The following is a 24,402-nucleotide window of genomic DNA, read 5'->3' as shown; positions in this document are numbered from 1 at the left end:
TACAGATTTCAATTATTTGCAAAATTAAATATTTGCCTCATGATTCATCAATGGAAGATACCGCAAAGCATAAAAAAACTACCGGAAAACCTTCTTCGCTCTAGTAAGGAGTCTATGTAACGGCACCTGCCCATTTACAGTACTCTGTAAGTGTTTTAAAACAAAGGCAAAAGCGCCAAAACATTTAAGAACGCCCCACTGGTTAAACATTTAAGAAAAGTAACTATCGGTCAAAACTTCTGCACTCTTTTTATAGTACGAGTATAAAAATTTTGGTTGCACAGAATTATGCCAGATACATTCCTCGTGATATTACTTTTATATCAAAATCGATTAAACAGGCTAACCTCAAAGCGTCATATACTGATCCCGGTTTCGGTTTGGTGGTAAACTTTTGCTGACTCTCAGTTGGTTTTTCAAAAGCCGCACGGAGTGTCGAGATCTTCGATGATTCTTCCGGTGCAACGTTGCGCAGTGACCGTTCGGTGGTGGTTTCCGTGACCGTCTGCTCAAACTTTTCCACGGTACCCTTGGGAAACAATCCTTTCCGGCTTTGATCGACCTTTATTCGTTTTGTCTCAAGGTCTTCATCATCGGACAACGCTCCAACCGTCCGGTGGGTCGAGGTGATTTTAACAGTAGGGCGAAGATGAGTAGCGCTGCCGCTTGCGCTGTCCATGATGGGCACGTCGCGGACAAATGTGCGTTCGTCCGCACCCGGCGTATGCGCTGGAGTGCCTCGAGGCGAAGCCGCGCTGGCAGATCGCTGCGTTTCGTCGTCAATGTCAATATCACGTATTAAAGATGGCTCAATGGGGCTACCCTCGTTAACTGAAGACTGGCTTCTGCAGTTAAAAACGCAATCATAATTACAAAACGATGCGAGGATCACTTGTTTGTTTCAGTAACAGTGTTCAACATAATATTATTAAAATTAGCGCTTTGTTCGTACCTTAAATAAAAATACACTATTCTATATAAAGTGCAAATCCCATTTCAAAATCAAATTATGATATTTTAATATAAAACGCAAATCGTGTGCAAATAAATAAAACAAATGATAATTCCATTTCCATACAATCTGCTGACCATTTATACTTTATCATATACCTGCCGAGTCATCAAAATATAAATGCCCATGAGAAACTATGCAATTAATGACTACCACACATGTACTATTCGTTTAACATAACCGTGGTATAAAAAAAACCGAACACTTACGAAATGCCATATGCCAACGGTGGAGATCGATTGAATGACGACGGAGTAGTTGGTTCAGATCGGCGCAGCAAGGCGTTTTCGAATTCCGGAGTGGCGTAGCCCGACGTCCCGCCGGATACCGTCGGACTTAATCCTCGCGCAGCTGGTGTATGAATGCGAACGGCATGTTCGCGTACACTTTCCGGTCGGTCTGGTACTAACTGTACGGTCTCCGTATGCGTACTGGTCACTTGGTGAGCATGGACATTGCGCTCTACTTCGGAGCGGACAATTTCCAAAGAAGGAATCAGTGAACTGCGAGATCATTCAGTATTTACGGCACACCATTAAAATTAGTACAGCTGGAATTCCAAATTGCGTTATAAGGTTAAAAGCTCCAATCATGCAAGCGTTATTCATATAAAAGAAGATGTCAATAATAATACCACTACAGTGATTATACGTATAGCCACTCATCATGACAAAATACTATTCGGGTGGCCAATAAAACTAATCAATGAGTAAGAAGATTTCATTTCACTCAACTGAACCGCAGACTTATAACTTACTCGTATCTGCGGATCAACCGGTTAATTTTTCGCTGCTCTTCAGAGGCAACATTGTGTGGCAATTCAGCAGAACAGTTATAGAACGTGTCGATAATGTCTTGCCCGTCTGTCTTATGCTCCACGACCTCATTGCACAAAGCCTGGCCAAACAGTCAAAAATATGTATTAAAACCCCGGGGCAGCGTTAAACCGCATTCCTGATACGTTATTATATATGAACATCGAAGGTGTACAGTATGCACCAGGTAGACGTATTTTGACGAGGTGTACATAACTTACGCGGAAGCGTTGAAGACCCCGCTGATATTCCACTCTACTGACGTTTTCTCTATCAATTGACTCAAAATCTCTCTCCATGCGATCAATCCATCGAGTAAAAGCGGCCACCCTAAATACAAAAAAAAACGTTACAAGTCGAAAAACAATATTGAAAGTGCTATACTGGCAGAAAAATACTGGCGGAAAAAGAAAGATAACACCATTGAAATCAAAAACATTAAACCAATTCTAAAAAGCGTTAAAAAAATCAATCCAGTTTCTAATGAGCCACTATACATACTTCTGAATATGCAGCAGCCAGCGATCTGACTTGATGTACGCAGGAGGAGAAACCGGAGCTGTAACAACAAACACTGATGAGTGCATAAGCACTACCCGGCGTGCAGGCAGAATGACCAAGGTCACGTACAGGTGGAAGATAGAGAGATGTCAGGTACATCTTTGCCATTATAGTCCAAATCAACTTTCTGGCCTTTCTTTTTCAGCAACATCTGATATTCCCGTAATTTTTCTCGAATTTCGTACAATTGTTCGCCAATGCGCTTCCAGCGCCGGTTGGCGTTGACAGCACTGGATAAAAACTCAGCCCTTTGATGTTTATCGGACTCTGGAGTATTCTGTAAGATCTCCAAGCAGCGCTGCAACTGTTTGGATAACTCCAAAAATTTGTCGAATATCCTTTCCTGTACAACGTGGAGCTCGAATTCATAAGCTAGTCGTTCTCCGTTCAAGCCTGGACTAGCCAAAAATTCCTCCCAGCGAGCTATGCGCCGTTCCCATTCATCCACAATGATCAGTTGGCGTTTGAGCAATAATTTGCAGCGCTCTTCCAGGAGACGCTGTTCCAGGTCGGTGATCATGGCATTCAGTTCACTTTGCAGATCATGTAGTGCAAAAACTTCGGTAGGATACTCTTTCACCAGAAAAGAGTTCAACTCGTCGCGCAAATGCGTCAACCTCAGCAGTATATCCTAAAGAGTGCAACAAAGGTCACGAAAGGTTACGCACAGCTTTTCCTAAGTAGCAGAAATTTCCTTGTTTGTATACAATACTTATTGTTGTGTATTGCGTTTATTTACCCTGCTGTTCTAATTTATGCATGCAGGCCGCCTAATTGGCTTCTGCTCAACAAAACCGTCTACAACCTGTCGTAATCGGTAATATCTGATTGAGTGGCCTGTCATACGATGTAGCATACGGAACATTGCAATACTAATTACAAATTCAGCATATCGTGTGGGCAGACTGATTGTTTCAAACACCACACTACTTGTTACGTTTTTTCCTAACCGCTTATTACTATCATTGCTCCTTTCTCACCTCGTGCTTTTGCACGCGGAATTCCAGATTGACTTTCGAATAATGAGTCACACGTTGCGGCGGCAGCAGAACTCGTTGATCCAGTTCCGACTCGTACTTTTCAAAGCGTGAACAGAGCAGCTGCTCTTGTCCTAATAAGACCCTACAAGATCAAAGCAAACCTGACAGGAACTTACTCAAGCGAATGCCCGCAGCCCCATAACAAAATGAAAATGATGGAATGCTTTCCGAGTGAAAGTTCTGAATGCGCTACGCAGGTAATACCTGAACAGGTGATTATGCCAGATCTGCTTTTCCGAGATCAATCGGGCCCACAGGCTGTCCAGTTCGAGGATGTTCTGTTCTGTCATATGCAGCGTGCGGCCTTCCTCATACCGCTCCTTAAGACGGGTGTATGAGGAAATATTTGTGCGGAAATTCTCACTGAATTTTTTATATTCCTATAAATAAACATCTTATTAGTAAACAGCGTAACGGATACGCTTTACAGCTTTTGCAAATCACAGCCGCTGTGCTCCATAACGTACATCGTAGGCTTCGTACGGGCGTTCTTCCGAAAGCTCGAGGCACTTGAGCATCAGCAGTACATCATTGCACCAATCACGTATTCGCTCATAATCGGCTTTTTCGTTGGCTTCCAAAGCCTCCACATCAGGGAAATTGTCCATAATCTAAAATAGTGCATATCGCCTGCTTTATGAGCCGTGTCGCCTATGTTATGGCTGTTAACACACAAAGTATTAAGTAGACCCCCTAACCAATTTCTGTCGATTTCGTTTAGCTTCCGGAAAACGCTTGATAAATTGTGCGATGTAAGTCATGATGCTGCGCTCATCTGGACGATCGACATCGATATCTACATAACAAAACTCTTTACGCAAAGCGCTCCAAAAAACAGCAATTTCTAATAAATAACAATCACATTCACAGAAATGCCACAAGGTAATACATACTACGTAAGGAAATTAATTAATCGCTGCAGGCGCGCCAGACGTCGTAGATATTTTGTTTTTACCTGAAACTTCCAAAAACTTTGGTATGCCCAGCTGCTCGTGAGCCAAGGTAAAGGCCACATTCATGCGCTCAGACGGCGTTGCACGCCGGTAATCGTTCAGATTGATTAGCTTAGGATCCAACACTTTGACCAGTCCCAGAAAGGCCATCCCGTCTTTCCAGCTGCTACTGAGATTCGTAATAGGAATGCCGTAACAACTGTTATGGATAAACAAAGGCAGGTTAATCAACATAGTCAGAATGTCAGACACAAAACATCTACAAGGATTGGTCGCTCGTTATGACCGTTAGTATCCTTACTCGGTTATTTCTTTCTGACACCACTTTAGCATAGCCTTGGATGCGCCGGCCTGGAATCGACCACGGGCTGCAAGACGTGGCTTCTTCGTCGGACTCGGCGATACGGAGCGCGAGCGGGCCTCGTAGGAGCCGCTCTGCACACCACTGGGTACTGGACTGATTAGGAAGTTCTCGCGCAAATGCGCCAGATCCTGATCGATCTACATAACCAAGCAAGGTGTTGGGCTTAATCACGTTATTCCAACTCCAGGACGATACAATTTCGCCAATTTCTAAAGTGTACGTGGCCACTTTTATAGTTAAATCAAAATATAAGCAAAATGATTTCCGCGTATGTATTAATGTAGCCGGATCAAATTTCCAATGGCGGGCACGCAGCAAATTGTGTTGAAATCATAGTAAAAATACCCAAACCGTAGTTTTATACAACAAATTAAGAGACAAGCCGATGGAATGAGCCGCACGCGATTAAGCGTACCTGGAAATTGAGGATTATGGTCCATATTAATCCCAATATAACTGTCTCGTTCCCGTCTACCACATCCGATGAATTAATGTTCACAAGTTTGATCTGAAAAATAAAAACATTACTAAAAAACACAAATTAGTAGTCTTCTGGATATAAAATTTAATATCTGCAAAAAGGCTGAATCCTAAATAGATCAATCCAATGGCTAATGTCGATCATGCTTGTTTGAATTACGGTACGTAAGTATTCTTTGCTGTACGAGACTATAACAGTCGAAAGCCTGATTGGGTAAATTAAACAAATGAAAGGATTTAATGCACCTGAAAAATTAAAGACGTAATCCTAGAATGTCATCATTAAGAGACGCTAAATTAATTACTATTAGTCGCTAATTATAAACGCATTTTCGAAAATACAAATATTAATGAAAGAAAACGCTCTACAGCTCGGCGTAGGATCATACATTCCGATGTCGCAGATAATCCAGCGCACGTTCCACGTTAGACAGATAGTGTGCCCGTGTGTAGTGACGGAAGGTTTCGCATGGCTTCAAAGACAAACACAAAACATCAGCGATAGTTAATTTTTTAGTAACAGACCACTTGAACTGGCTGTCTATGAACCGGCCTACCAGGTAATCACCCGTAATGACCTCCAACAGAGCCAACAGTATTCTGCCATCCTTTAGATCGGCAAACAAATCGTTGACTCTCCATTGATCGCGGTGCTAGTCGTAAAGATAATCAGATTAACAACGGTGTTACACGGGAGCACAATAAATCCCTTTGGGGAACAATAACAATATGTAATGGCAGACAAAAGGAGAACATACATGCTCCACATGTGAATTGATCCAGTTGGTAAAAGTTTTCTTTTGAATGCGTTCTTGTTCAGCTAGAAAAGTCAGAAAAATATACACATAAGTACACTGTCAGCACACGTACACACACGAATCCGAATCAAAACCAAAATAAAAATTGCGCTGTTGGAGCAAAATTATCACAACAACACTCAAAAAGCACCATGTTGTGCAATATCTTTACTAACTACAGATCGCTTCCGTACGATTATGCCGCAGAACAATAATAGACAATTTTATGCAAAGAGTGCTGCTATTGACCGCGGCGTCGTATAATTTAATAAATAATTTACATAAAAAGTGGATGATATATGTATATTTTAACCGTGTTGAACCGTTGCTGGTATTTCGATCAGACAAATCACAATTATGGTACGGTATACTGTACTTGGTTGTTTTAGGACCAGTACCATAATTAGTAGTAGGTACGGAACAGCGATTGCGTCTTTGTCGAAAAACATAAAAAAATCCTAATTTTGTGTATCCAATTTGACAAAACAGTGAATTATTTACATAGTCTTTGTATTCGGTATCCGCTTTAGCTTATCAGTAGATATTGTAGATAACTAAAATATATGCCAACCGAAGCAGCACAGAGTACACACAAATTCTACTACAACTATCTTTATTACATACTGGAATTCGCCTTTTAAAGTATTACCGAATTACAATCACTATTGTGTCAGCGTATTATTAAGTCGTCCCCTCATTAATACTGTCATCTTACTGTGAAGAGCGTTAATGGTATCCTTAAACTGCTCTTCCCGATGGATCCAATCGTCTTGCCATTCCACAGGGTGAGTTGTGGACGCGCCAGAATATTCCGACGATATCCTACTTCGAGGACGCTGGGGCGAGAACGATCGTTCATACAAATCCTGCTCCATCTGGCCCAGTTATATATTCATTAATTATCTACAAAAATGAATGCGATAAAATAAATCGTGGAGGTTTAGGCAGTACATGTAATGCGGATAACAGTAATATGCCGGGATAATCTGGCTTATTCTTATTTCAGTACAGGAAACGTACATAACGTGGCCACATGAGCAAATCCAACATTTTATGATGCGGCGAAAATAACGACAATACATTCGCTGTCGACGGCGACTACATACTGAATGTATACACAGTTCTCGTTATGTGCCGGGCGCGTTCAAGCGGTGATATATCGATAAGTGATGCAGTAAAAAAATAATGATTAAAGCACAAACTGCGCATATTTTGGCAGCTCGTCAATATGCACACAGCATTCCTATAAAGTTTGCAACAGGTAGAGGGGTGGATACTATACAAGCTAAAGGACCAGTCCAACAAGAATTTGCTTTCGTTGTTTTTCAACACCTTTCTAGAGCTAGCGCTGGCATGTAAGGCTGGGTTCAACTTGAATCGGCAATTATTTGTAGTCAGTATACGTTAACGTCAAGTGTACCAGGTTGCTTATAATAAAACCATCCGCGAATACTAATCTTTAAAACCATAAATTCCAACGGCAGCTGGATGCATCTGTTAAGGACAATGAGTACAAGCACCAACATAAGACAACTATTGATTTTGCATACTAGTACTATGTTTTCATAAAACACCGGAGACGATTTGTCCAACGACTGCGCTTTATATACTGCGGCACTGAACAACTCCAACAATAACACCTACAAGTAGTCCACATCTCTAGAATGCGCCGCATCATATGTAATGAAGAAATCGTACATGAAAAATTATTTAGATGCACTCGTTATCTTCACTGTTGACTTGCCGGCTGAGCATAGATTTCATATTCCATCTGTACGATTCTGTTTTTCAGTCTCTCCATACGCAATTAAAATTAGTTATTTGTCTAGTACAGGTACATTTAAAAGCAAGCCTGCGCGCCCGAGAAATGAATCAAACATGTTAATTTTACAAAGTTAACATTAACTAAATCCAATAATTATTGTTTGTCGCGGATGTCTGTTCTTCCTAGTTGTCTCATCTGGAACCACGAGTTATAAGAATTGACTTGCAATACACTTGTGCTTGCATATAGCGACGCGTAACCATTGAAATGGCCTGGTGGAGCGGAAATTGACCGTGTAAACTCACATAAATTTATTTCATCCAGGGGTTCGCTTTATTGCTGTGAACCATCGCAAGCTTTTTACGACTTTTTGTTCTACACACAAGCTAGACTACCAAATCATTAGCGAAAGACAACAAAAACAATTTCCATGCCAATGTTTGCAAAGCACCAAGTGACACCAACCGCTTTTCAATATGCATATTTTATGACTGGTGCAGAAATATCAGTCCAGTTACCACTGGATGTATTGGATTCGAATGTATATTAGTAGTACCATCATATTTAAATTAGCGATTCAATGTTCCAAGAACGAGCGAATAAGGTTACTGTAAAAAATATCTCTTAAAAATATCTATTATAAGTTTGTAACACATGTTAAAACTTGCGACTTATGCGAGAAAAACTATCAAAACATTTAATGGAATTTTAAGCTAATACAATTAAAATGCTGCTTCATAATTCAAGTATGCTCCAGTCTGTAGCCCCGTCGTCTGCCCCGACTCCAGAGTAAGGAAACTTCAACGACAAATATCACACAGTTCACATGAGAATGAATTTGTAGCTAAAGGAATTGAATTGTGAGCACTGCCAAGGAAAATTATCCAAATTAACCTTTACGTAATCGCGGAGACTGTAGTCTGAAGTGGATCTGTAGTATTTTTGTACCAAAAGACAGTATTAACTAGAGTAGTATACTAGTCTGTAAAGTCCAGTGTAGCAAACAGGTATCGAGGCAGCATATAATCACTAATTTTTCGCTTAGTCAATCGACTGCGGTAACGTAATTCAAGGAGTAAGTGGCACAATGACTGTAATAAAGAAGGTACTTAATTCATAACATCGTTATTGTTACTCGTCTGCAAATAACACTAGCAGCTTCCCTTACCGCTAAGTCTAATCATAGTGCCGACTACGGCTAGATACGCAGACGATACACTTCCGCCGGAAAGAAGCCGGGGCCAATGTGCACGTTATGAAATCAGATCGATGAGTCTCTCAAATCTCACAAAAAGCGCGCACAGCACGAAATAACGCAATCGTCCAGTGTACGTATGTGACATTTTCCCTTCATTGCAAACACCGCTCATGAGAAACAGCAATCAATAAACCAAGGATGAGAAACCGAGTTGTCATGTCTAGTACAAAGTCCACCAGCTAATCACATACATGAGCAAACGAAAACTAAATAATATCATATCCGACTTTTCAAAAATCGTAGTTAAATTTGACGGAAAGGTGAGAAAACAAGCCCGAAAATTGTAACGGTAAAGACACACGCAACACCGTTAAACCCACTCGTTCTGCAAGAAACTCACCCTTAAACTAATAAAGAATCCAAGCGAAAAACACCCTCAGGAAACTACTTACTACCATGTCAAGTAGCGCTCTTATCGTGCCTAAAATAATTGCTTGTGGGCACCTAGACAAGAACGCTCAAAAGTTTTAAAAGCATTCATCCAAAGTTCCATACCGTGGATTTATATACTCAGCAATTATATTAACACAATTTTGTGCAAATGCCTTTATACAGTCGTACAATAAGTAATCTGCCTGTACAGTAGATATTACGTAATGTCCAAGTAGAATGTGCAGATATACTAGTAACTGAGTTGCAATTATAACGCCCAGCTTCGTCATAATTAAATAAGCCCAATGTAATTGCACAAGCCTAGTATATGAATGAAATGTATAAAAAAGTATCAAGCGTAAGAAGTATAGAAATATAAACGTCAAAACCGCAAAAAAAAACAGCACGTAACAACGCATCTGCTGTACGATCCAAGGTTTACAAAACAATAAGCAGGCGAAAAGTGCGCTATTTACAAACATTTTCGCTATTTCTCTCGCACCAGCACCACGTTGTATTCATAATTGATGAAAACTTATAAGATACACCGCATTCCATATAACCATCACAAATGTTAAGTCGACATTAGCTTCCATGAATGTTTCTGCAATTAACTACGCAAAACAAAACCGATACTGCGAGTAGGTTAAGCCCATGTTACTCGTTGTCGGAGAGCGAAATCAAAAATCCATAGAGCTTTTGAAACGTGTAATTCGAAAACAAGGGCTTATTTTCGGCAAATTACTTAGCGTCGTAAAAGCAGAACGTAACGCAGTGAATAATCAAAAATTAAAACGGTAAAATCTGGCGCAATTGTAATGAAGCCGGCAAGTTAAGATACATATAACATCTGTATAAACCCATATTTAACTACACTTGACATTCAATATTTTAACCGACAAGACATTTTGCGCAGCATCATCGGTCACCCAAATAAACGTGCAGGCGAAATGTGAACTCATAGTTATGGAATATTCAATATGGATACAGGTTTTAAACAGCGATGCAGAATGTCTAATCTTAAATGTCGCATCCGTTGCGCTCACGATTGCACCTTACTGTATCTTCATGACTGCGACGTATCTGTAGTGGGCCCATACGCAAACGGTTCTTAAGTTCGGGATAAATATTATCGATATCTGCATATCAGTTCGCATTTCGCAACTCTACAATCTGTTCAAAATGCGTAAACCTTTACCTTCGCCGTATTAGGTAAAAGAATGTGCAATTCCAGTCTCCCATGGAGGCTGCCTCTCAGTGCATCCCATAACTTCCGTCTTGTTGTTGTTCTGATTACAGTCGTTACAGATCGCTCACTCACGGTAGGGGCAAGATTCCCCCGACAAATGTGACAGATTAGAGATTGAGCGTTCCCGCAAAACGATCGACATAACCAGTGAAATTTCGCACCAAAAAATTCAGAGAAAACAATTGCCTCAGGATGGAAATCTGGAATATTTGTTAACACCTAACGGGCGGCCACCTCGGGGGAGGCGGCCAAGTGGCAGGCGGTTTAAGAGTTAGAAGCGCCACCTGGTGTTTGTATAATTGATTGAATGTTGGTTAATGAAGAAGAATGGTTAATGAAGTTGGAAGTATGGTTGTGCGTAGGACTCTGATAGAGACGCAGCTCAGTTAGTTTATAACATACATAAACTAACTGAGCATATTTATAACATACACCTGACTCTAAATCCCACCTCCTACGAGCTGGCAGTAAGTGCTGGTTGGGCGCAGTTGGGCGCATACTTATAACACACACCTGACTCTAACTGCTACCTCCTACGAGCTAGCAGTAACTGTTGGTTGGGCGCAGTTGGGCGCATACTTATAACACACACCTGACTCTAAATGCTACCTCCTACGAGCTGGCAGTAAGTGCTGGTTGGGCGCAGTTGGGCGCATACTTATAACACACACCTGACTCTAACTGCTACCTCCTACGAGCTGGCAGTAATTGTTGGTTGGGCGCAGTTGGGCGCATACTTATAACACACACCTGACTCTAACTGCTACCTCCTACGAGCTGGCAGTAAGTGTTGGTTGGGCGCAGTTGGGCGCATACTTATAACACACACCTGACTCTAAATGCTACCTCCTACGAGCTGGCAGTAAGTGTTGGTTGGGCGCAGTTGGGCGCATACTTATAACACACACCTGACTCTAACTGCTACCTCCTACGAACTGGCAGTAAATGCTGGTTGGGCGCAGTTAGACGCATATTTTAAAATTTACACATCTTAATTTTTAATTCTATTTTCACTAATTGTTACCACACATCAGCTGACTTTCGGTTTGTGTAATCGGTATGATTCCCGATCAGGATAGCATAATACAACTGTTCTTTTCGTTAAGGCCGTTTTGTTCTAATGCATATTTTGTACTCGTACCATGATAATTATTAAAGGTTCTCAGCTACCAATAAGTTGTTACTTGGACTCAGTAGGTCGCATATTTATAAAATATTATGATCTACTCAAACTTGAAACAAAGAAATTGCCTTATTTATTTTGTCCTTTATTTATTGGTAACTTTAAAAGTTAATTACTACAAAACCAATACAAAATAACAAAATAATAGTGTATTTCAGTATAAGAAAAATACTAAGATACAAACTTTACAAGTATTAAACGAGTAATTCAACATAACTACATCACATAGATAATAATACCGCACCACCACTGTCAGATAATAATACCACAGATAACTATAATGCACTTAGAAAAAATGGTATAATGGCGGTAATAAATTGATGAATCGCTCAAATAACAACAATAAAAATGAAAACGATTGGTCCATCTCAAAGTAAAAGCAACGGTTCATGCTATTCCATTCACTTATTTCGTTTCTTCGGAGTTCCTGTATAAACAAATAAAAGGTAAATAAATAAATTTAGAAAAATTAAATTTTAAATTACTGATTATATTTAAATTCTTACCAACAGATCGTTTGCTGGATTCAGGCTGCAGTACGGTTGTATTGTCGTCAGTGACAACAATATCCATAGCACTTCCTGGAATTTCGTCTATCAAAATAAAAATTCATTATTAATTTTGAATATTAATAATTAATTTATTCTCGTAAAAAAGGTTATACCTGGCTTTTTTTCTTCCATATACGTAATGCTGATTGTTTCTTTGCTCCGACCCTAAATGAATATTTTATAAAAATTAAAAATTATAACTTGTGTTATTATCTTGTTATATTTATGAAACGTTTTTATTGCTAACTTCAATATTAGTATAAGCCTGTTTCAGTATGACGCGAAATTGCTTATTCATAGCAGAAAAATCGTGAATCCCAATCAATCCGCTTTGATGCGCAGCAGCTGAATGTCCAAATAATTGCTGTTGAATTTGATTATATCCCACAACATCCACAACACCACTGTCGTCAACGATTTGCAACTATAATAACAAAAGAATTTATAATATAAATTATGACCTTATGCTTCATGACTATCGTAATTACAGTTATTAGCTTGTAGACAAATGTAACTTCCGATGGCTTCGGCTCAGTCAAGGATAATAATTAACCATCATTTTATTAAGATTTGAACTGCCAAATATTTGTTCTTTTATCTGTTTCTTCGGTTTCTTAGGTTTCTTACTCTTTTCGCACTTTCGCTTAACACCTCTTTTTTCCATCTTTGTATAACTTACCCAAATTCTTGTCCCCCACTTTCCTTTCAATACCTTAAAAAACCAGCAAAAAAAATTTTTGCACAATCAAATTAAATTAAAACACTTACCAATAATAACCATACACCTGAAATGGCATGAAATGGCATGTATACAAAAACAACTCCAACATACAACCAAACAATCGGGAAAAAAATCGGAATGAAAATCATGTTCTCCAAATTTTTCCGATTTTAATCTACAATAAAAAACATTTGTAAACCTCTAAACGGGATACTGCACCCACCTGTCTCTCATAACTCCAACTTCACTCGCCCATCTCAAAACGCATCAAAATACCCTAAACTACTGAATGATACGGAACATTACACCCACCTGTTTCTTCAAAATATTTACCAGCTTTAGTAAAATAAAAATCCCTAAATACAACAGACTTCACATCATACGGATCGTGACACCCACCTGTTTCTTCAAAATATCTTCTTCCCACACAAATAATCGTTCATCCATAAATATATTTACTCTATAATATACCCAGATTCAAACCATAAAACCAGTCCACTTTACAGTACATTATACGCACCATATACTATACAATAAACCATACGGAACACTACACCCACCTGTTTCTTCAATTTGATTTTATCAACTACAATATCTGCACAACATAACTCCACAATGCCAAATAAATTTCCTGTAATGCCACTTATTCTTTCTATGTTTTACCACAATATCCTTTTCCATATTTTCCGTAATATATTTTCTATTTTCCTTCATATATTCCATATTTTCCTTTTCTTACATAATATCTTTCATCATTTATTAACATAAATATTATTTCTACCACCCTATTAATCAACTCACTATACCTTAAGATAATTTTCATTTTAACTTCCGCCTATCCAAATCACTCATTTCCAACTTTTTTTGACAGTCTAAAACTAAATGATGATATAACATTTAAATAAATCTTTCGTAGAATCAAATCAATTTCCTTTCTTAAATCGTACCGAAAGTCTTTTAAGTTCAGCGCCAATGCAAAAATGTATCTGTGTTCGTTACGAAAGGTTGTTACCAAAGGTCATTACGAAAATGTTCCTGGCTCGTTATATTTGTAGGTTAAATTATTGACAAAGGTTAAGTACTAAAAGTGCTACTGGTAGCACGTTAAAAATTATTTATCTTTCACACAAGCGAAAAGCTGCTGCGCTCCGGTCTGCCAATGCACACCTAGTTTTCCTACTTCATAAACGTACTCTCAACAGCATCTACACACCAAACATCCGAATATACAGATATACTGTATAAAATTGCAAGAAAAAATTAACTAACCTCCTTAAAACTCTCCTTTTGAACCACACTGCCATAAAGTCAAAAGCCAGCCAATACTCTGTTTATTCTTTAATATCTCTTAATCTATGTAACTTAAGAAACCAAATACATTAAAAAATAAACAATAATTAAAAAAAATTTCACTATAAACAAATATTCCTTACTTGTCACAAATCTGCCAAAATCCCTTCAAATACCTCTTCCCAGGCACTCCAAATCACTCTCCACCTTACTACAACAACCTGTACTATCAAACTATCAAATAAGATCTTACAACCTTTACTATCAAACTATCAAATAAGATCTTACAACACAATCCAGACAACAAACTTCTCACAACTTCCCTTAACCAACTAAATTTCCACCGCACTCCGATTTCTTTTTATATACCCACAGCGCACTATACTTCACAAAACCACCAATCACCAGCAAATACCTACCTCCCCCATCCGATAACTTCCAATCCAAAATCATTTCGTTTGAGAACTTTAAAAGCGGCCTCATTTATATCGAAACACCCAACCCGAAAATCGTCCTTGACAGGACACATATGGCTAAACTACTGCTTCTACAAAAAAGACTACCCTTACAAATTCTACACAACAGAGCCATATGGTCTCGGGTGCTAAACACCCTCTGTCGCAGTTGCAACCCCACCGCCTGCCGGAAAAATTACTACACAGCGCGCGCCGATATTTTGTGTCGAAAACAGCACGGTTAGTGCGGGAGGCAAGGCAAGCAGCGCTGACTTCGAAGTTCGAAGTTCGAACTTCAAAGGAATGGCAAAACGCTAGAGTATTAAAAGTACTGTAATCATTCAAATGCAATACAAAGACGAGCCATATCCTCCCAGATGGGCAGCTACGTGGGAAATGGAACTCTCTCCTCTTTGGTGACGGTGTGCTGTCACTGCTGTCAGTTGTGAGTACTGTATGTGACTGTCCCGTGCACTCCCGTGGAGTCAGTTCTGCCTGTTCGGCTAGCGACATCGGCTTTTTTTTTTCAAAAATCGCATTTTCAGGATTAATAAAGTCAATAACAGAAGCTACCTGCTCATTAGTTAGTAATCGCTCATGGTAGATGGTTAACGATTAAGGACCATTTAAGGTTAGCGCGCGTACTGTATCGCTATCGCATAACCAGAAGTTAACACAACACTTGAAAAGAGGTAAGCTATATAATTATAATATACTAGTATAAGGTCGTAACCGCCCTTAGGGCAAGCGGGCGGCGGTGTTAAGGTTTGGATGTGTAAAAACGAGAAACTGAAATCATTGGTCTGTAGATGCTGTTTTTTTTTCGCTTTTTCTTCTTTATCGACAACAGCCAGTATACATAACAACATGCCTGCGCTGATTTACACTAATAAAAATGATCGAATTTAAACATTAAAAAAGCATCCAAAATCGTTATAGCCACTCGTGGCCTTCGGACGTGCAGGCAGTGTACCAAAAACAGCTGCAGCATTTCCACGGATTACAGCTAAACTAAATCGTTGTCTTAAAAAAGGCGGTAGATCGAGGTTCGCCTGTAACTTCACGGATCTTTCGGCCGACGAAACGGATCAGCTCGGCAAAAGGCATTCCGAAAGTCCCGAACGTCTCGACTGCCAGCGGGTAAAACAGATATCCCATTTCTTCGATGAAATCGTATGTCCGACGCTTGCTTGCTTCGGCCAGTTGTGCTACACTTCCCGCTTTCTTCGAGCTGGCATGCACATGAGACACCGCCACAGTATCCCAGCAGGTCGCGTCCCACACAAGCGCTTTACCCTCCCGCACAGGAATCAAGGTCATGCCGTCTGGCCGCTTGTTATTGCGTGCAGACAATCCGACCAATTCAATTCACATATAATTGACCAATTCACATATAGGACGGACTAGCATTCTATTGGTCGATTGTCACGTGGTTCGCTTGCCTAATATCGTCCAGCAGGTGTAGATTGTGCGGACTGATCCTGCATTTGCTGTGTATTTTACTGCTTTTCACTTTTTCTTTCTGATCTTAAAAAGGGATTTTAGATTTTTTTAAATGGTTAAGGGCCCTGATAGCTGGATATTATTGGAAATTGCATCAGGGAATTTTCTCGTTTGATATACAGGCTTGAACCGCCTGATTCGTCCACAGCCGAGTTTCGTCGAGTAAGGCAGCTTGCTCATGGTGGATTTGTTGTTTTTCTGGATGCAGCAGGTTCCGAATCGCGGGGTGGCAATTTAGCTATGCTATCGTTATATCTGAAACCCCAGGACAAATCTACAAAATGTACGCGGACGAATTTCCGCGAACAGCAGGAAAGCAATGGAAGCGTGCAGTGGATCTTTTTCTGGGCCTTGCACATCGCCACACTGCACAGTGCACACCGAGCCATACCCATAACGTTTTTTCTGAGCACAAATAAAAAATGAAAGCAGATTTTGCTTTAGCTGATATACTTTAATTGTAATAATGTTTTGTAATTTGCAAATAAATTTGCAGTCAGCTAATTAACGTGAGGCAATCAAAAATAGTGATCGCACTTTGTTTGACAGATATGTGGAAACTGGAAAGTGGTAGTTGTCAGCAGTCAGCATGGTCCGTGCTGGTAGACGCATTTAAATCTTTGTCTCGCGAATGATCTGGTTGGCTGACTCCTCTACTCACATTTTTAGTTGAAACTAGCAAGTTATTAAGTACAGTGCAATAAACAGTATTTTTATGAAACAATATTCAGAATCCTAACGATTTTCGGTAGAGTCAAAAGCATTGATGCAGCTGTGTAATATACAGTAATCTACACCTGCTGCGAATGCGAGACGGAAACCACGTGACTAGCTTACCACGTGGTTTAATATGTGAATTGGTCAATTTAGGCGCTTAAGGAAAGTGAGTTGAACGGGTGGCTGAAAAAATCTCAGCCTTCGTTTTCGGTTTATTTCTCATGAATCACTTATCGCATCGCGAATTGTTCAGACTCACTTCGATAAACAATCTTTGTGACTAACCAAAACAATAAACCTTGTTTCAGGAAAACAAACCGTGCTTGATAAAAGTAAGGCCAGATGAAACTGTGTAATTATTGTATCCCAGCTTGATGAAGTCAGAATCTTTTCGTAATTCTTTTACGTGCGTCATGTTCGAATACCTTTGACTGGTTCAGGAAGAAAATTGCCATTACATATTACCAACAGGAAAATGTTAGTTGGCACGGCGATTGCGCCGATTGAGCTATAAGGTCAGCAAATTTTGAGAGCTTACTGTAAGAATACAGTTTTTTAGCTACGTACTTCGTTTTTCGCTGTTTTTGTTACCAGTTTTTGCTGCGCAACAGGCGCAACACGAAATGCCGGCTTAAGTGAAAAATGTAGCCAAGGTATTGTCCTTACAGAAACCAGTTTGATCCAAATAAATTCCTAATGCACTGAAGGAAATTTACTTTTAAGCGGATCTCAGTGGATTTTACGAAAATTTGATGGGTTGGGTCTCGATTCTCCCCTGTCCTGGTCAAATAGGGCCACTGAAAGTTGCATTGGTGAACAGCAAAAAAAAACAGGGAACAACTCCTCCATCAGAAACAGGAGTTAAACTCAGGGTCAGTCAGGTTTAGGAGTTCGGCGAGTTTGTCTGAGTAGCGTTGTGTTCATAACACTTTTATATTGTTTTATCGTTAAAATCGCATGCTGTACGGTACCTTACAAATCGCGGCTAGATTTTTAAACCTAAAAAGCCGGCGGACTTCTAGTAATATCGTAACTCAATAAGTAGGCGCGGCATTCTCTGCGTTGATAGTACTCGTTTCTTAACAGTTTGTACGGCGAAAGCAGTTTATGATAAAGTATCGAAAGATGCAGTTGCTGTAAATTCCAAATTAAACGCATTGGGTTTTGATTTTTTTACGAGTTTCGGGAGAGGGATGCTTAAAGCCGCGATGTGCATTTAGTACGAGAGGATGGGGCATATTTAACATATTTAAGTGACGCGCCTATGATATCGCAGCTTAAACGAGAAAGATATTATTGTTATCAAACGCACTGATCTGTAAACACTAAAATTATCAGGACAAGAATCGATGATTCAGGGTGCGCCGAAATTGATTTGACGCCCCGGAGTGATAAACTAAGAGGGTGAGCGCTTCTATTTCGTACGCACGGGGAGACGCTTTTAGCATTGATTTTGAGGGAAAGATGGGCGTTAAATTCGGATTTTACGAATATATTCTTTGTAACGTAGCACCAGCACAGTTTAAGATATGGTCACCAGTACAATAAAACTTTCAATTGTACACGATGCTGGTCGACAAACGATACAGGCCTGTTACGATACTACGAAAATAGTTTGTGAATGTCATCCTGACGCAAATCAAATCCTGGTTAAAGCGCCGTTCTGTGTTTAGCTGCCCCTTATCTTCGGTTTAATACTTGTTCATCGTCTTGAGTTTTTGAAAATCCAATTATTCTGATGAATGTAATATATTTTTTACAACGAACAAAACCTAAGCCTTTTGGGCGAACCAAAGTTGAAGTATTTCTTGCACCCTAAAGTTTTATCTTTTTTACTTGTAGTTGAAGAGTAGGTGCGCTTAATACTTTATCAAAATACAGCAAATCATTATTATGCTTGAAATCACTTAAAGATCAAAATACATAGAAAACCGCATATTTTGGGAAACGTTACATAAGGAACCAAAGAAGCTATCTCACAAAAAGCGTTAATTAAGCATTTTAAATGTTGATTTCTTCAAAGGCGGCGGTTTTAAAATCATGCTGCTATCACAAAATATGATTAGCATTGACAGTAATATAATTTTATCCACTGTTGAGGTTTAGGTTGAATTGCTCCCACTTCCTTGTACGACCAAACAAACCATGTTGTAAAAGAAAATACATCGACATAGTATAATATATGGAGTGGTAGGTAAGCTAGGTTTACAAACCGCTTTCGCTGTGAAATCGGCGTTAACCGAGAAAAATAAAGCTCAGTGACCTTCCGGGTTTGCGGTGTCAGAGGCCCCGGGTCTGAGGGTGCAGACCACAGTGATTTCTCAGGTTGAACTCAGGTCTTGGAGTAGGTGAAGAAAATTAAAGTCATTAAAGGTCAACACAGCGACCTTTTAGGTTCGCCGCGTAAAGAACTCACGTTTTTGGGGTGTGAAAACATTAAATATTACTAAAGGTTAGATGTCACCCTGTTCGTACCACGGAAGAAACCGATACCCTTTTGTGCTACTGTATTCCATGTATCTGTAAATATTTTGGTTGTAATCTTATGTCCGCTATTTACATTTATGTATTTCAGTTTCGACGATGCACTTAAGCATCTCACCTGGATTGCTTATACAGCACTTCCAGGGAGCTAGACGTAAGGTCACGAAGCAGCTATGATTACGATTGCCAGAATAAAGAAACACAAACTCACTGTGCGGCCGGATCGCAGGCTTAACTTTATTAGTACGTCCCGTACGAACGGACGAAAAACTAAAATCAGGTTTAGAAATATGTAGAATGGGCATCTTCCGATACATGTGTCTAGTCATGCTACGCTCGTGGTGAGCTGGTCAGAACAGAAAGTCACACATGGTGAACCGCTTAGACAGCATTCATGCGCTTTAATATCGAGGTATTATCACGTATTCCGCAAGCACTCTGCCCGAATTCAAGGCGTTTCCTAATTTTTTATTTATGAAAACCAAGAACACGCTGGTGAATACATGCGGAATACGGAGAATACCGGGACACATTAAATGGAAGCTACAGTCATGTCTACAGCTATATGGAATACCGATGGAATAATTGGGATTACTGCTGAATGCCAAAGGTACTTTGTCATATGGGCGAGATTGATATGCCTTCAGAGTGTGCCCGTACGGCGTACTCTCACGATTGCTGCTCACTTGCGATTGCTGCTCACTTGCGATTGCTGCTCACTTGCGATTGCTGCTCTGAGCTGGCTGGTCAAGTTTGCTTGTAAATGTCCATCTATCAAGCGGAAGTGTAATTCAACTGGTGCTTTCCTTGTGAAAGCTGCCGTATTCCATCACCAAACTACGGAACCTTTATTTTGTCACCAACAACAACATCGGACCATCATGTATCATCCCAACTCAACGTCGAATCCTCAAATCCGGCAAGAAGAACGACTGAAGCAGTATGTGCATAACGTGGTGTATGGTACTGTTAATGTTAACTTGAATACTATAATTTCTTCTAATGCTTCTCGCATGAAAATTCTCCCTCCTAAATGGTATAGATTACATCAGTCCGCACCGGTACGTTTTCATTCTTTCCTTGGTGATTTCTGCAGTCAACTTACTTCAGCTTGTGATCTTAGTATAAGGGCTCCACACGAGTGTCTCGAACTATTTTCATGGGGTGTAGCGGAATATGCATTATCTGTTTTACAGTGTCAGCAGTCGCAGGGTAAATTTTTCGGTAAAAATTTTAAATTTGCAGTGCCGTCAGCGTTGTTAAGAGAGAGAGAGGCAGTTTGTACCGAAATAAATAAACTTAAACGGAATAAACGCAGGATGAAAACTTTGAACAGGGAGTTTTTGTTGTCGTATGCGGAGCGATTAAAGTATCTTAAAGCAATCAGGAAAACTCTCTCTGAAAAAATTTCACAGCTTCGCTCGAACGCAGAACGTGCTGAAAACGATTCGTGGTTTACTAAGCGGCAGTGGAATTTTATAGATGCAAAATTAAAATCGTCTGTTTCTCCCAGTCCTGATGCTTTAAAAATGGGTGATATTGAAAATCATTTTCAAAATATTTGTGATCCTAAAAATCTTTCTCCTCTTAATTTTTCGTGGATTAATAAACTGAAAAATAACTCTTTTAATACTGCGTTCGATAATTCGCTTATTCTGCTTTCCGATATTAAGAATATTTTATCACAGAAGGATGCGTCTGCAGGATCCGGGTTAGATGGCATTAATTATTCGTTTCTTAAACCGTATCCGGCTGTTCATATGTTTTTAGCCAACATGTTCAATAGGCTATTGTCAACCGGTACCGCATGCTCTTCGTGGAAAGTGGGTAAAACTGTGCTTTTGTATAAAAAAGGCGACGCCTCTATGCCGGGTAATTATCGCCCAATTACTTTGACAAGCTGTATTGGAAAAGTATTTCATTCTGTTATTTCGAAACGGCTAATGTCGTATTGCATTAAAAATAATATAATTAATACCGATGTACAGAAGGGGTTTGTAGAAGCGACTAACGGTTGTGGAGAACATTCGATGAAGCTGCTGAAATTGATAGAGCAGCAACGGGATAAAAGGCGGGTAATGCACATAACCTGGCTGGATGTTACTAATGCGTATGGGTCTGTCAGGAAGGAAGTGCTTCTGGCTGCACTTCGTCGCTATAATCTCCCTCAATATTTAATATCTTATATTGATAATTACTATACCGGACTTTCTGTAAAAATTCAACATAATAATAAATTTTCTAAACCTATACCGTTTAACGTAGGTTTATTTCAAGGTGACACCATGAGTTGTGCATTGTTTCTTATTATTTTTAATTGTATCCTTGAATATCTCGAAGAAAGTAAAAATAAAAAATGCGGAATAGCACTTGATGCACTTCCACAGGAAAAAATTGTCGGTATGGCTTTTGCAGACGATTTAACGCTTATTTGCAATAACAAAACCAGCATGAGCCGATTAATCCGTGATGTGAATGGCCATATGAATTCTATTGGCCTGACTTTAAATGCCGACAAGTGTCGTTGCTTTTCTCTTTCAAATGGTATTTCGTGCGAAACGGCGTTCGAAATTAACGGCGTAAAAATTCCGGATATATCGAGTGATCCTATGAAATTTCTTGGTGTGCACGTTTTTAATAAAAATTAATCTGTTAACAGTGGAAACTTAGTATACACGAGTCTGGAATCTTTATTGCAACGAGTGGATAATCTGAAATTACGTGCCGTGTATAAAGTTAAAATTTATGATGAATACATTGTTGCTTGCATGAGATTTGTGTTAACAATGCATGACCTGTCTCCAGCAGTCGTTAACTCACTGGAAGCACTTGTTAATAAATACATAAAAAAATGGTTAAATATTAATGTATCTGCTAACTGCGATTTCATGTATGTACTGGGTGGGATGAATTATAAGTCTCTGAAATCAGTGTATGCGCAATCACACGCTGCCTTCGCAACGGACGCGCTGTGTTCTAATGATCCTGTTGTGGCACAGATTGCGAGTGATAACTTAATGTCGGCATGTTCTAATAATGATGCTATTGTAGACATTGTGCAAACTTCTATCGAAACCGGCAGGCGAGGGGGGGCAAACAAGTCAGCAATTAGAAAGCTTGTTAATAGAAAAGTAAAGCAACATGTTTCGGCGGCGAGAGAAAATCGGATCGAAAGCTTAATACAGCAGGGAGCGTGGCAAGAAATTGTTAAAGCCGAGGTTGTAGATGCACCGTGGAAATCAGTGCTGTACGATTTGTCCGAGAATGTGGTGACTTTTATGATCGAATCGGCTCTCGATATCTCTCCGTCTTTCACCAATTTGCTTAAATGGGGAAAAATCGTTTCGGCTAACTGTGATTTATGTGGGGCAGATAAAGGATCTCTCTGTCACATCCTCAACAGTTGTTCGGTGTCGCTGAACAGCCATCGGTACACCTGGCGCCATAATAGCATTGTTCAAGCTATCTTTCGTTTCTTGACTGGTGTGGCTGATAAAAATAAATGGGAAATTTTGTCTGACCTAAATTCTGAGAATTACGAAAGTCACAATAACACTATCCCTCTTGATGTGCTTCCTACCTCTCTGTGCCCTGATCTATGCTGTGTTAACCGCGGAGAGAAGCGTATTATTTTAGCTGAGGTAACCATTCCCTTTGAAACCGTGCAAGGATTTGCCAACGCGGAGTCCAGGAAGCGCTGCCGTTATGCTCCTCTGGTAGACCAGCTAACCAGTGCTGGATGGCAGACCGACTACTACCACCTAGCCATCGGCTCAAGGGGAATGGTTGCCCGTACTGCCGTGACCGGCATCGCCAGAATTGCCACTACCATCCGGCAAACTGCGAAAGCGTGCCAAACGAAGCAGCTATTGAATAACTTAAAAGTAATTTCCCTAACTTGTTCTTATGTTATTTTCCTAAATAAATCGAATAAAGAGTGGAGTGTACCACGCCCGAACAACCTGTTCACTGTTAATGCACGTTAGTCGTTCTTGCTTGCCGGTCGATCTCAGCACGATCGTCATTGATGCTGTTATGGTCCTCAGTCTCGTGTCTCCGATGATGGTTGTTGTGACATGATGTTCCGTTACAATTTACCTTATTGCGATATAAGAAATTAAGATATGTACAGTCGCAAAAAGAACAAGACATTTTTGTTTTAGTTTAGTCTCTCCATGCTTTCCCTTTTACTCCATTTCTTTTGGAAAATTTTAGAAAAAAAAAATTTTTCAAAACAAACTTAAATCTAACAGTAATTAAGCATCGGAGGTTTTGGGTTTTAATGCCGGGAGACTAAACGCTGTAAGTAAAAAAAAAGATGTATATTATGTAACTGGATTATGAGCATAAGAAATAATGTACTGTCCTGTTCTCTTGCGCGACTATAGGATTTTCCTGGATGTAAGTAATGGTCAGGCATGCACGCCTGGATAGGGAAGAAATCGCAATAAAGGTTGTATTTTTTTTTCCTGTATTCTGCCTTTATTCCTAAAGTATTTTCCCTCGCTTATCTCGCCTTCATGACTGATTTACTGCAGCTTCTTGCAGCATGTCAGCGCATTCCCACGTATTCGGTCTGTGTTCAACACGCATTCACCGCTCCAGCAGAAAACTAAAGAGATTTAAAAAATACGTTGTCAACATGGACTGTTGATGATGGACAGCATACAGGTGAATTCGTGGGAGTACGTTAATGCAACACAGTAAGACAAAGTCAGATGCACTTGCAAAAGGCAGAATGCAGTAAAACCTCTCCTTAAAACACTCTTTATTTGGTACACTCGTCTATAACATTCAAAATGTAAGGAACTGGATAGTCTCGTAGACTGTAG

General features: G+C 39.8%; 2 protein-coding genes across 12 annotated transcripts in view; both read right to left on the bottom strand.

Annotated features, from left to right (window-relative positions):
• The window catches only part of LOC129580654 (titin-like), a 34,608-nt gene extending 23,608 nt beyond the window's left edge, over positions 1 to 11,000 (bottom strand). For 3 of the 5 annotated variants that reach the window (XM_055471269.1, XM_055471272.1, XM_055471273.1), the window contains exons 1-18: positions 7,043 to 7,176; positions 6,738 to 6,925; positions 5,984 to 6,045; positions 5,783 to 5,878; positions 5,615 to 5,698; positions 5,161 to 5,253; positions 4,683 to 4,882; positions 4,384 to 4,580; positions 4,127 to 4,224; positions 3,896 to 4,039; positions 3,633 to 3,808; positions 3,369 to 3,510; positions 2,458 to 3,019; positions 2,329 to 2,386; positions 2,049 to 2,157; positions 1,770 to 1,909; positions 1,222 to 1,515; positions 348 to 845 (exon numbers count right to left, since the gene is read on the bottom strand). In XM_055471269.1, coding sequence (XP_055327244.1) covers positions 348 to 845; positions 1,222 to 1,515; positions 1,770 to 1,909; positions 2,049 to 2,157; positions 2,329 to 2,386; positions 2,458 to 3,019; positions 3,369 to 3,510; positions 3,633 to 3,808; positions 3,896 to 4,039; positions 4,127 to 4,224; positions 4,384 to 4,580; positions 4,683 to 4,882; positions 5,161 to 5,253; positions 5,615 to 5,698; positions 5,783 to 5,878; positions 5,984 to 6,045; positions 6,738 to 6,897 — 3,113 coding nt within the window. In that variant the 5' untranslated portion in view covers positions 6,898 to 6,925; positions 7,043 to 7,176. Of the gene's footprint in view, positions 1 to 347; positions 846 to 1,221; positions 1,516 to 1,769; positions 1,910 to 2,048; positions 2,158 to 2,328; positions 2,387 to 2,457; positions 3,020 to 3,368; positions 3,511 to 3,632; positions 3,809 to 3,895; positions 4,040 to 4,126; positions 4,225 to 4,383; positions 4,581 to 4,682; positions 4,883 to 5,160; positions 5,254 to 5,614; positions 5,699 to 5,782; positions 5,879 to 5,983; positions 6,046 to 6,737; positions 6,926 to 7,042; positions 7,177 to 8,955; positions 9,353 to 10,615 lie in introns of those variants that run through there. The other 2 variants (XM_055471270.1, XM_055471271.1) reach the window with 2 other exon arrangements.
• A 913-nt stretch (positions 11,001 to 11,913) lies between these two features.
• Positions 11,914 to 15,221, bottom strand: LOC129580657 (uncharacterized). Of its 7 annotated transcripts, XM_055471277.1 has the most exons (9): positions 14,831 to 15,221; positions 14,555 to 14,622; positions 13,521 to 13,581; positions 13,169 to 13,296; positions 13,080 to 13,112; positions 12,648 to 12,824; positions 12,514 to 12,565; positions 12,356 to 12,442; positions 11,914 to 12,276 (listed from the first exon to the last, which is right to left on the bottom strand). In XM_055471277.1, the coding sequence occupies exons 4-9, from the start codon at positions 13,268 to 13,270 to the stop codon at positions 12,251 to 12,253; spliced, it is 477 nt and encodes a 158-aa protein (XP_055327252.1). In that variant the 5' UTR covers positions 13,271 to 13,296; positions 13,521 to 13,581; positions 14,555 to 14,622; positions 14,831 to 15,221; the 3' UTR covers positions 11,914 to 12,250. The 7 variants fall into 7 exon arrangements, with proteins under 7 accessions (XP_055327252.1, XP_055327257.1, XP_055327250.1 ...); XM_055471282.1 differs by lacking the exon at positions 13,521 to 13,581 and having other exon boundaries at positions 13,080 to 13,102; positions 13,165 to 13,296; XM_055471275.1 differs by lacking the exon at positions 13,521 to 13,581.
• Between the last annotated feature and the right edge of the window lie 9,181 nt (positions 15,222 to 24,402).

This window comes from Paramacrobiotus metropolitanus, unplaced genomic scaffold, assembly GCF_019649055.1.
Source record: "Paramacrobiotus metropolitanus isolate TYO unplaced genomic scaffold, Prichtersi_v1.0 Parri_scaffold0000004, whole genome shotgun sequence".
NCBI lineage: Eukaryota > Metazoa > Tardigrada > Eutardigrada > Parachela > Macrobiotidae > Paramacrobiotus > Paramacrobiotus metropolitanus.
Note: the sequence above shows the minus strand (reverse complement) of the source record. Positions and strands in the feature narration are given on the sequence as shown.

Excerpts from the sequence above, each read along its gene's own strand:
- LOC129580657 (XM_055471277.1), bottom strand. The coding sequence starts at position 13,270 with ATGATTTTCATTCCGATTTTTTTCCCGATTGTTTGGTTGTATGTTGGA. Across the intron at positions 13,113-13,168 it reads CAGGTGTATGGTTATTATTG|GTATTGAAAGGAAAGTGGGG; the intron begins GTAAGTGTTTTA and ends TGGTTTTTTAAG. Across the intron at positions 12,566-12,647 it reads AGGCTTATACTAATATTGAA|GGTCGGAGCAAAGAAACAAT; the intron begins GTTAGCAATAAA and ends ATATTCATTTAG.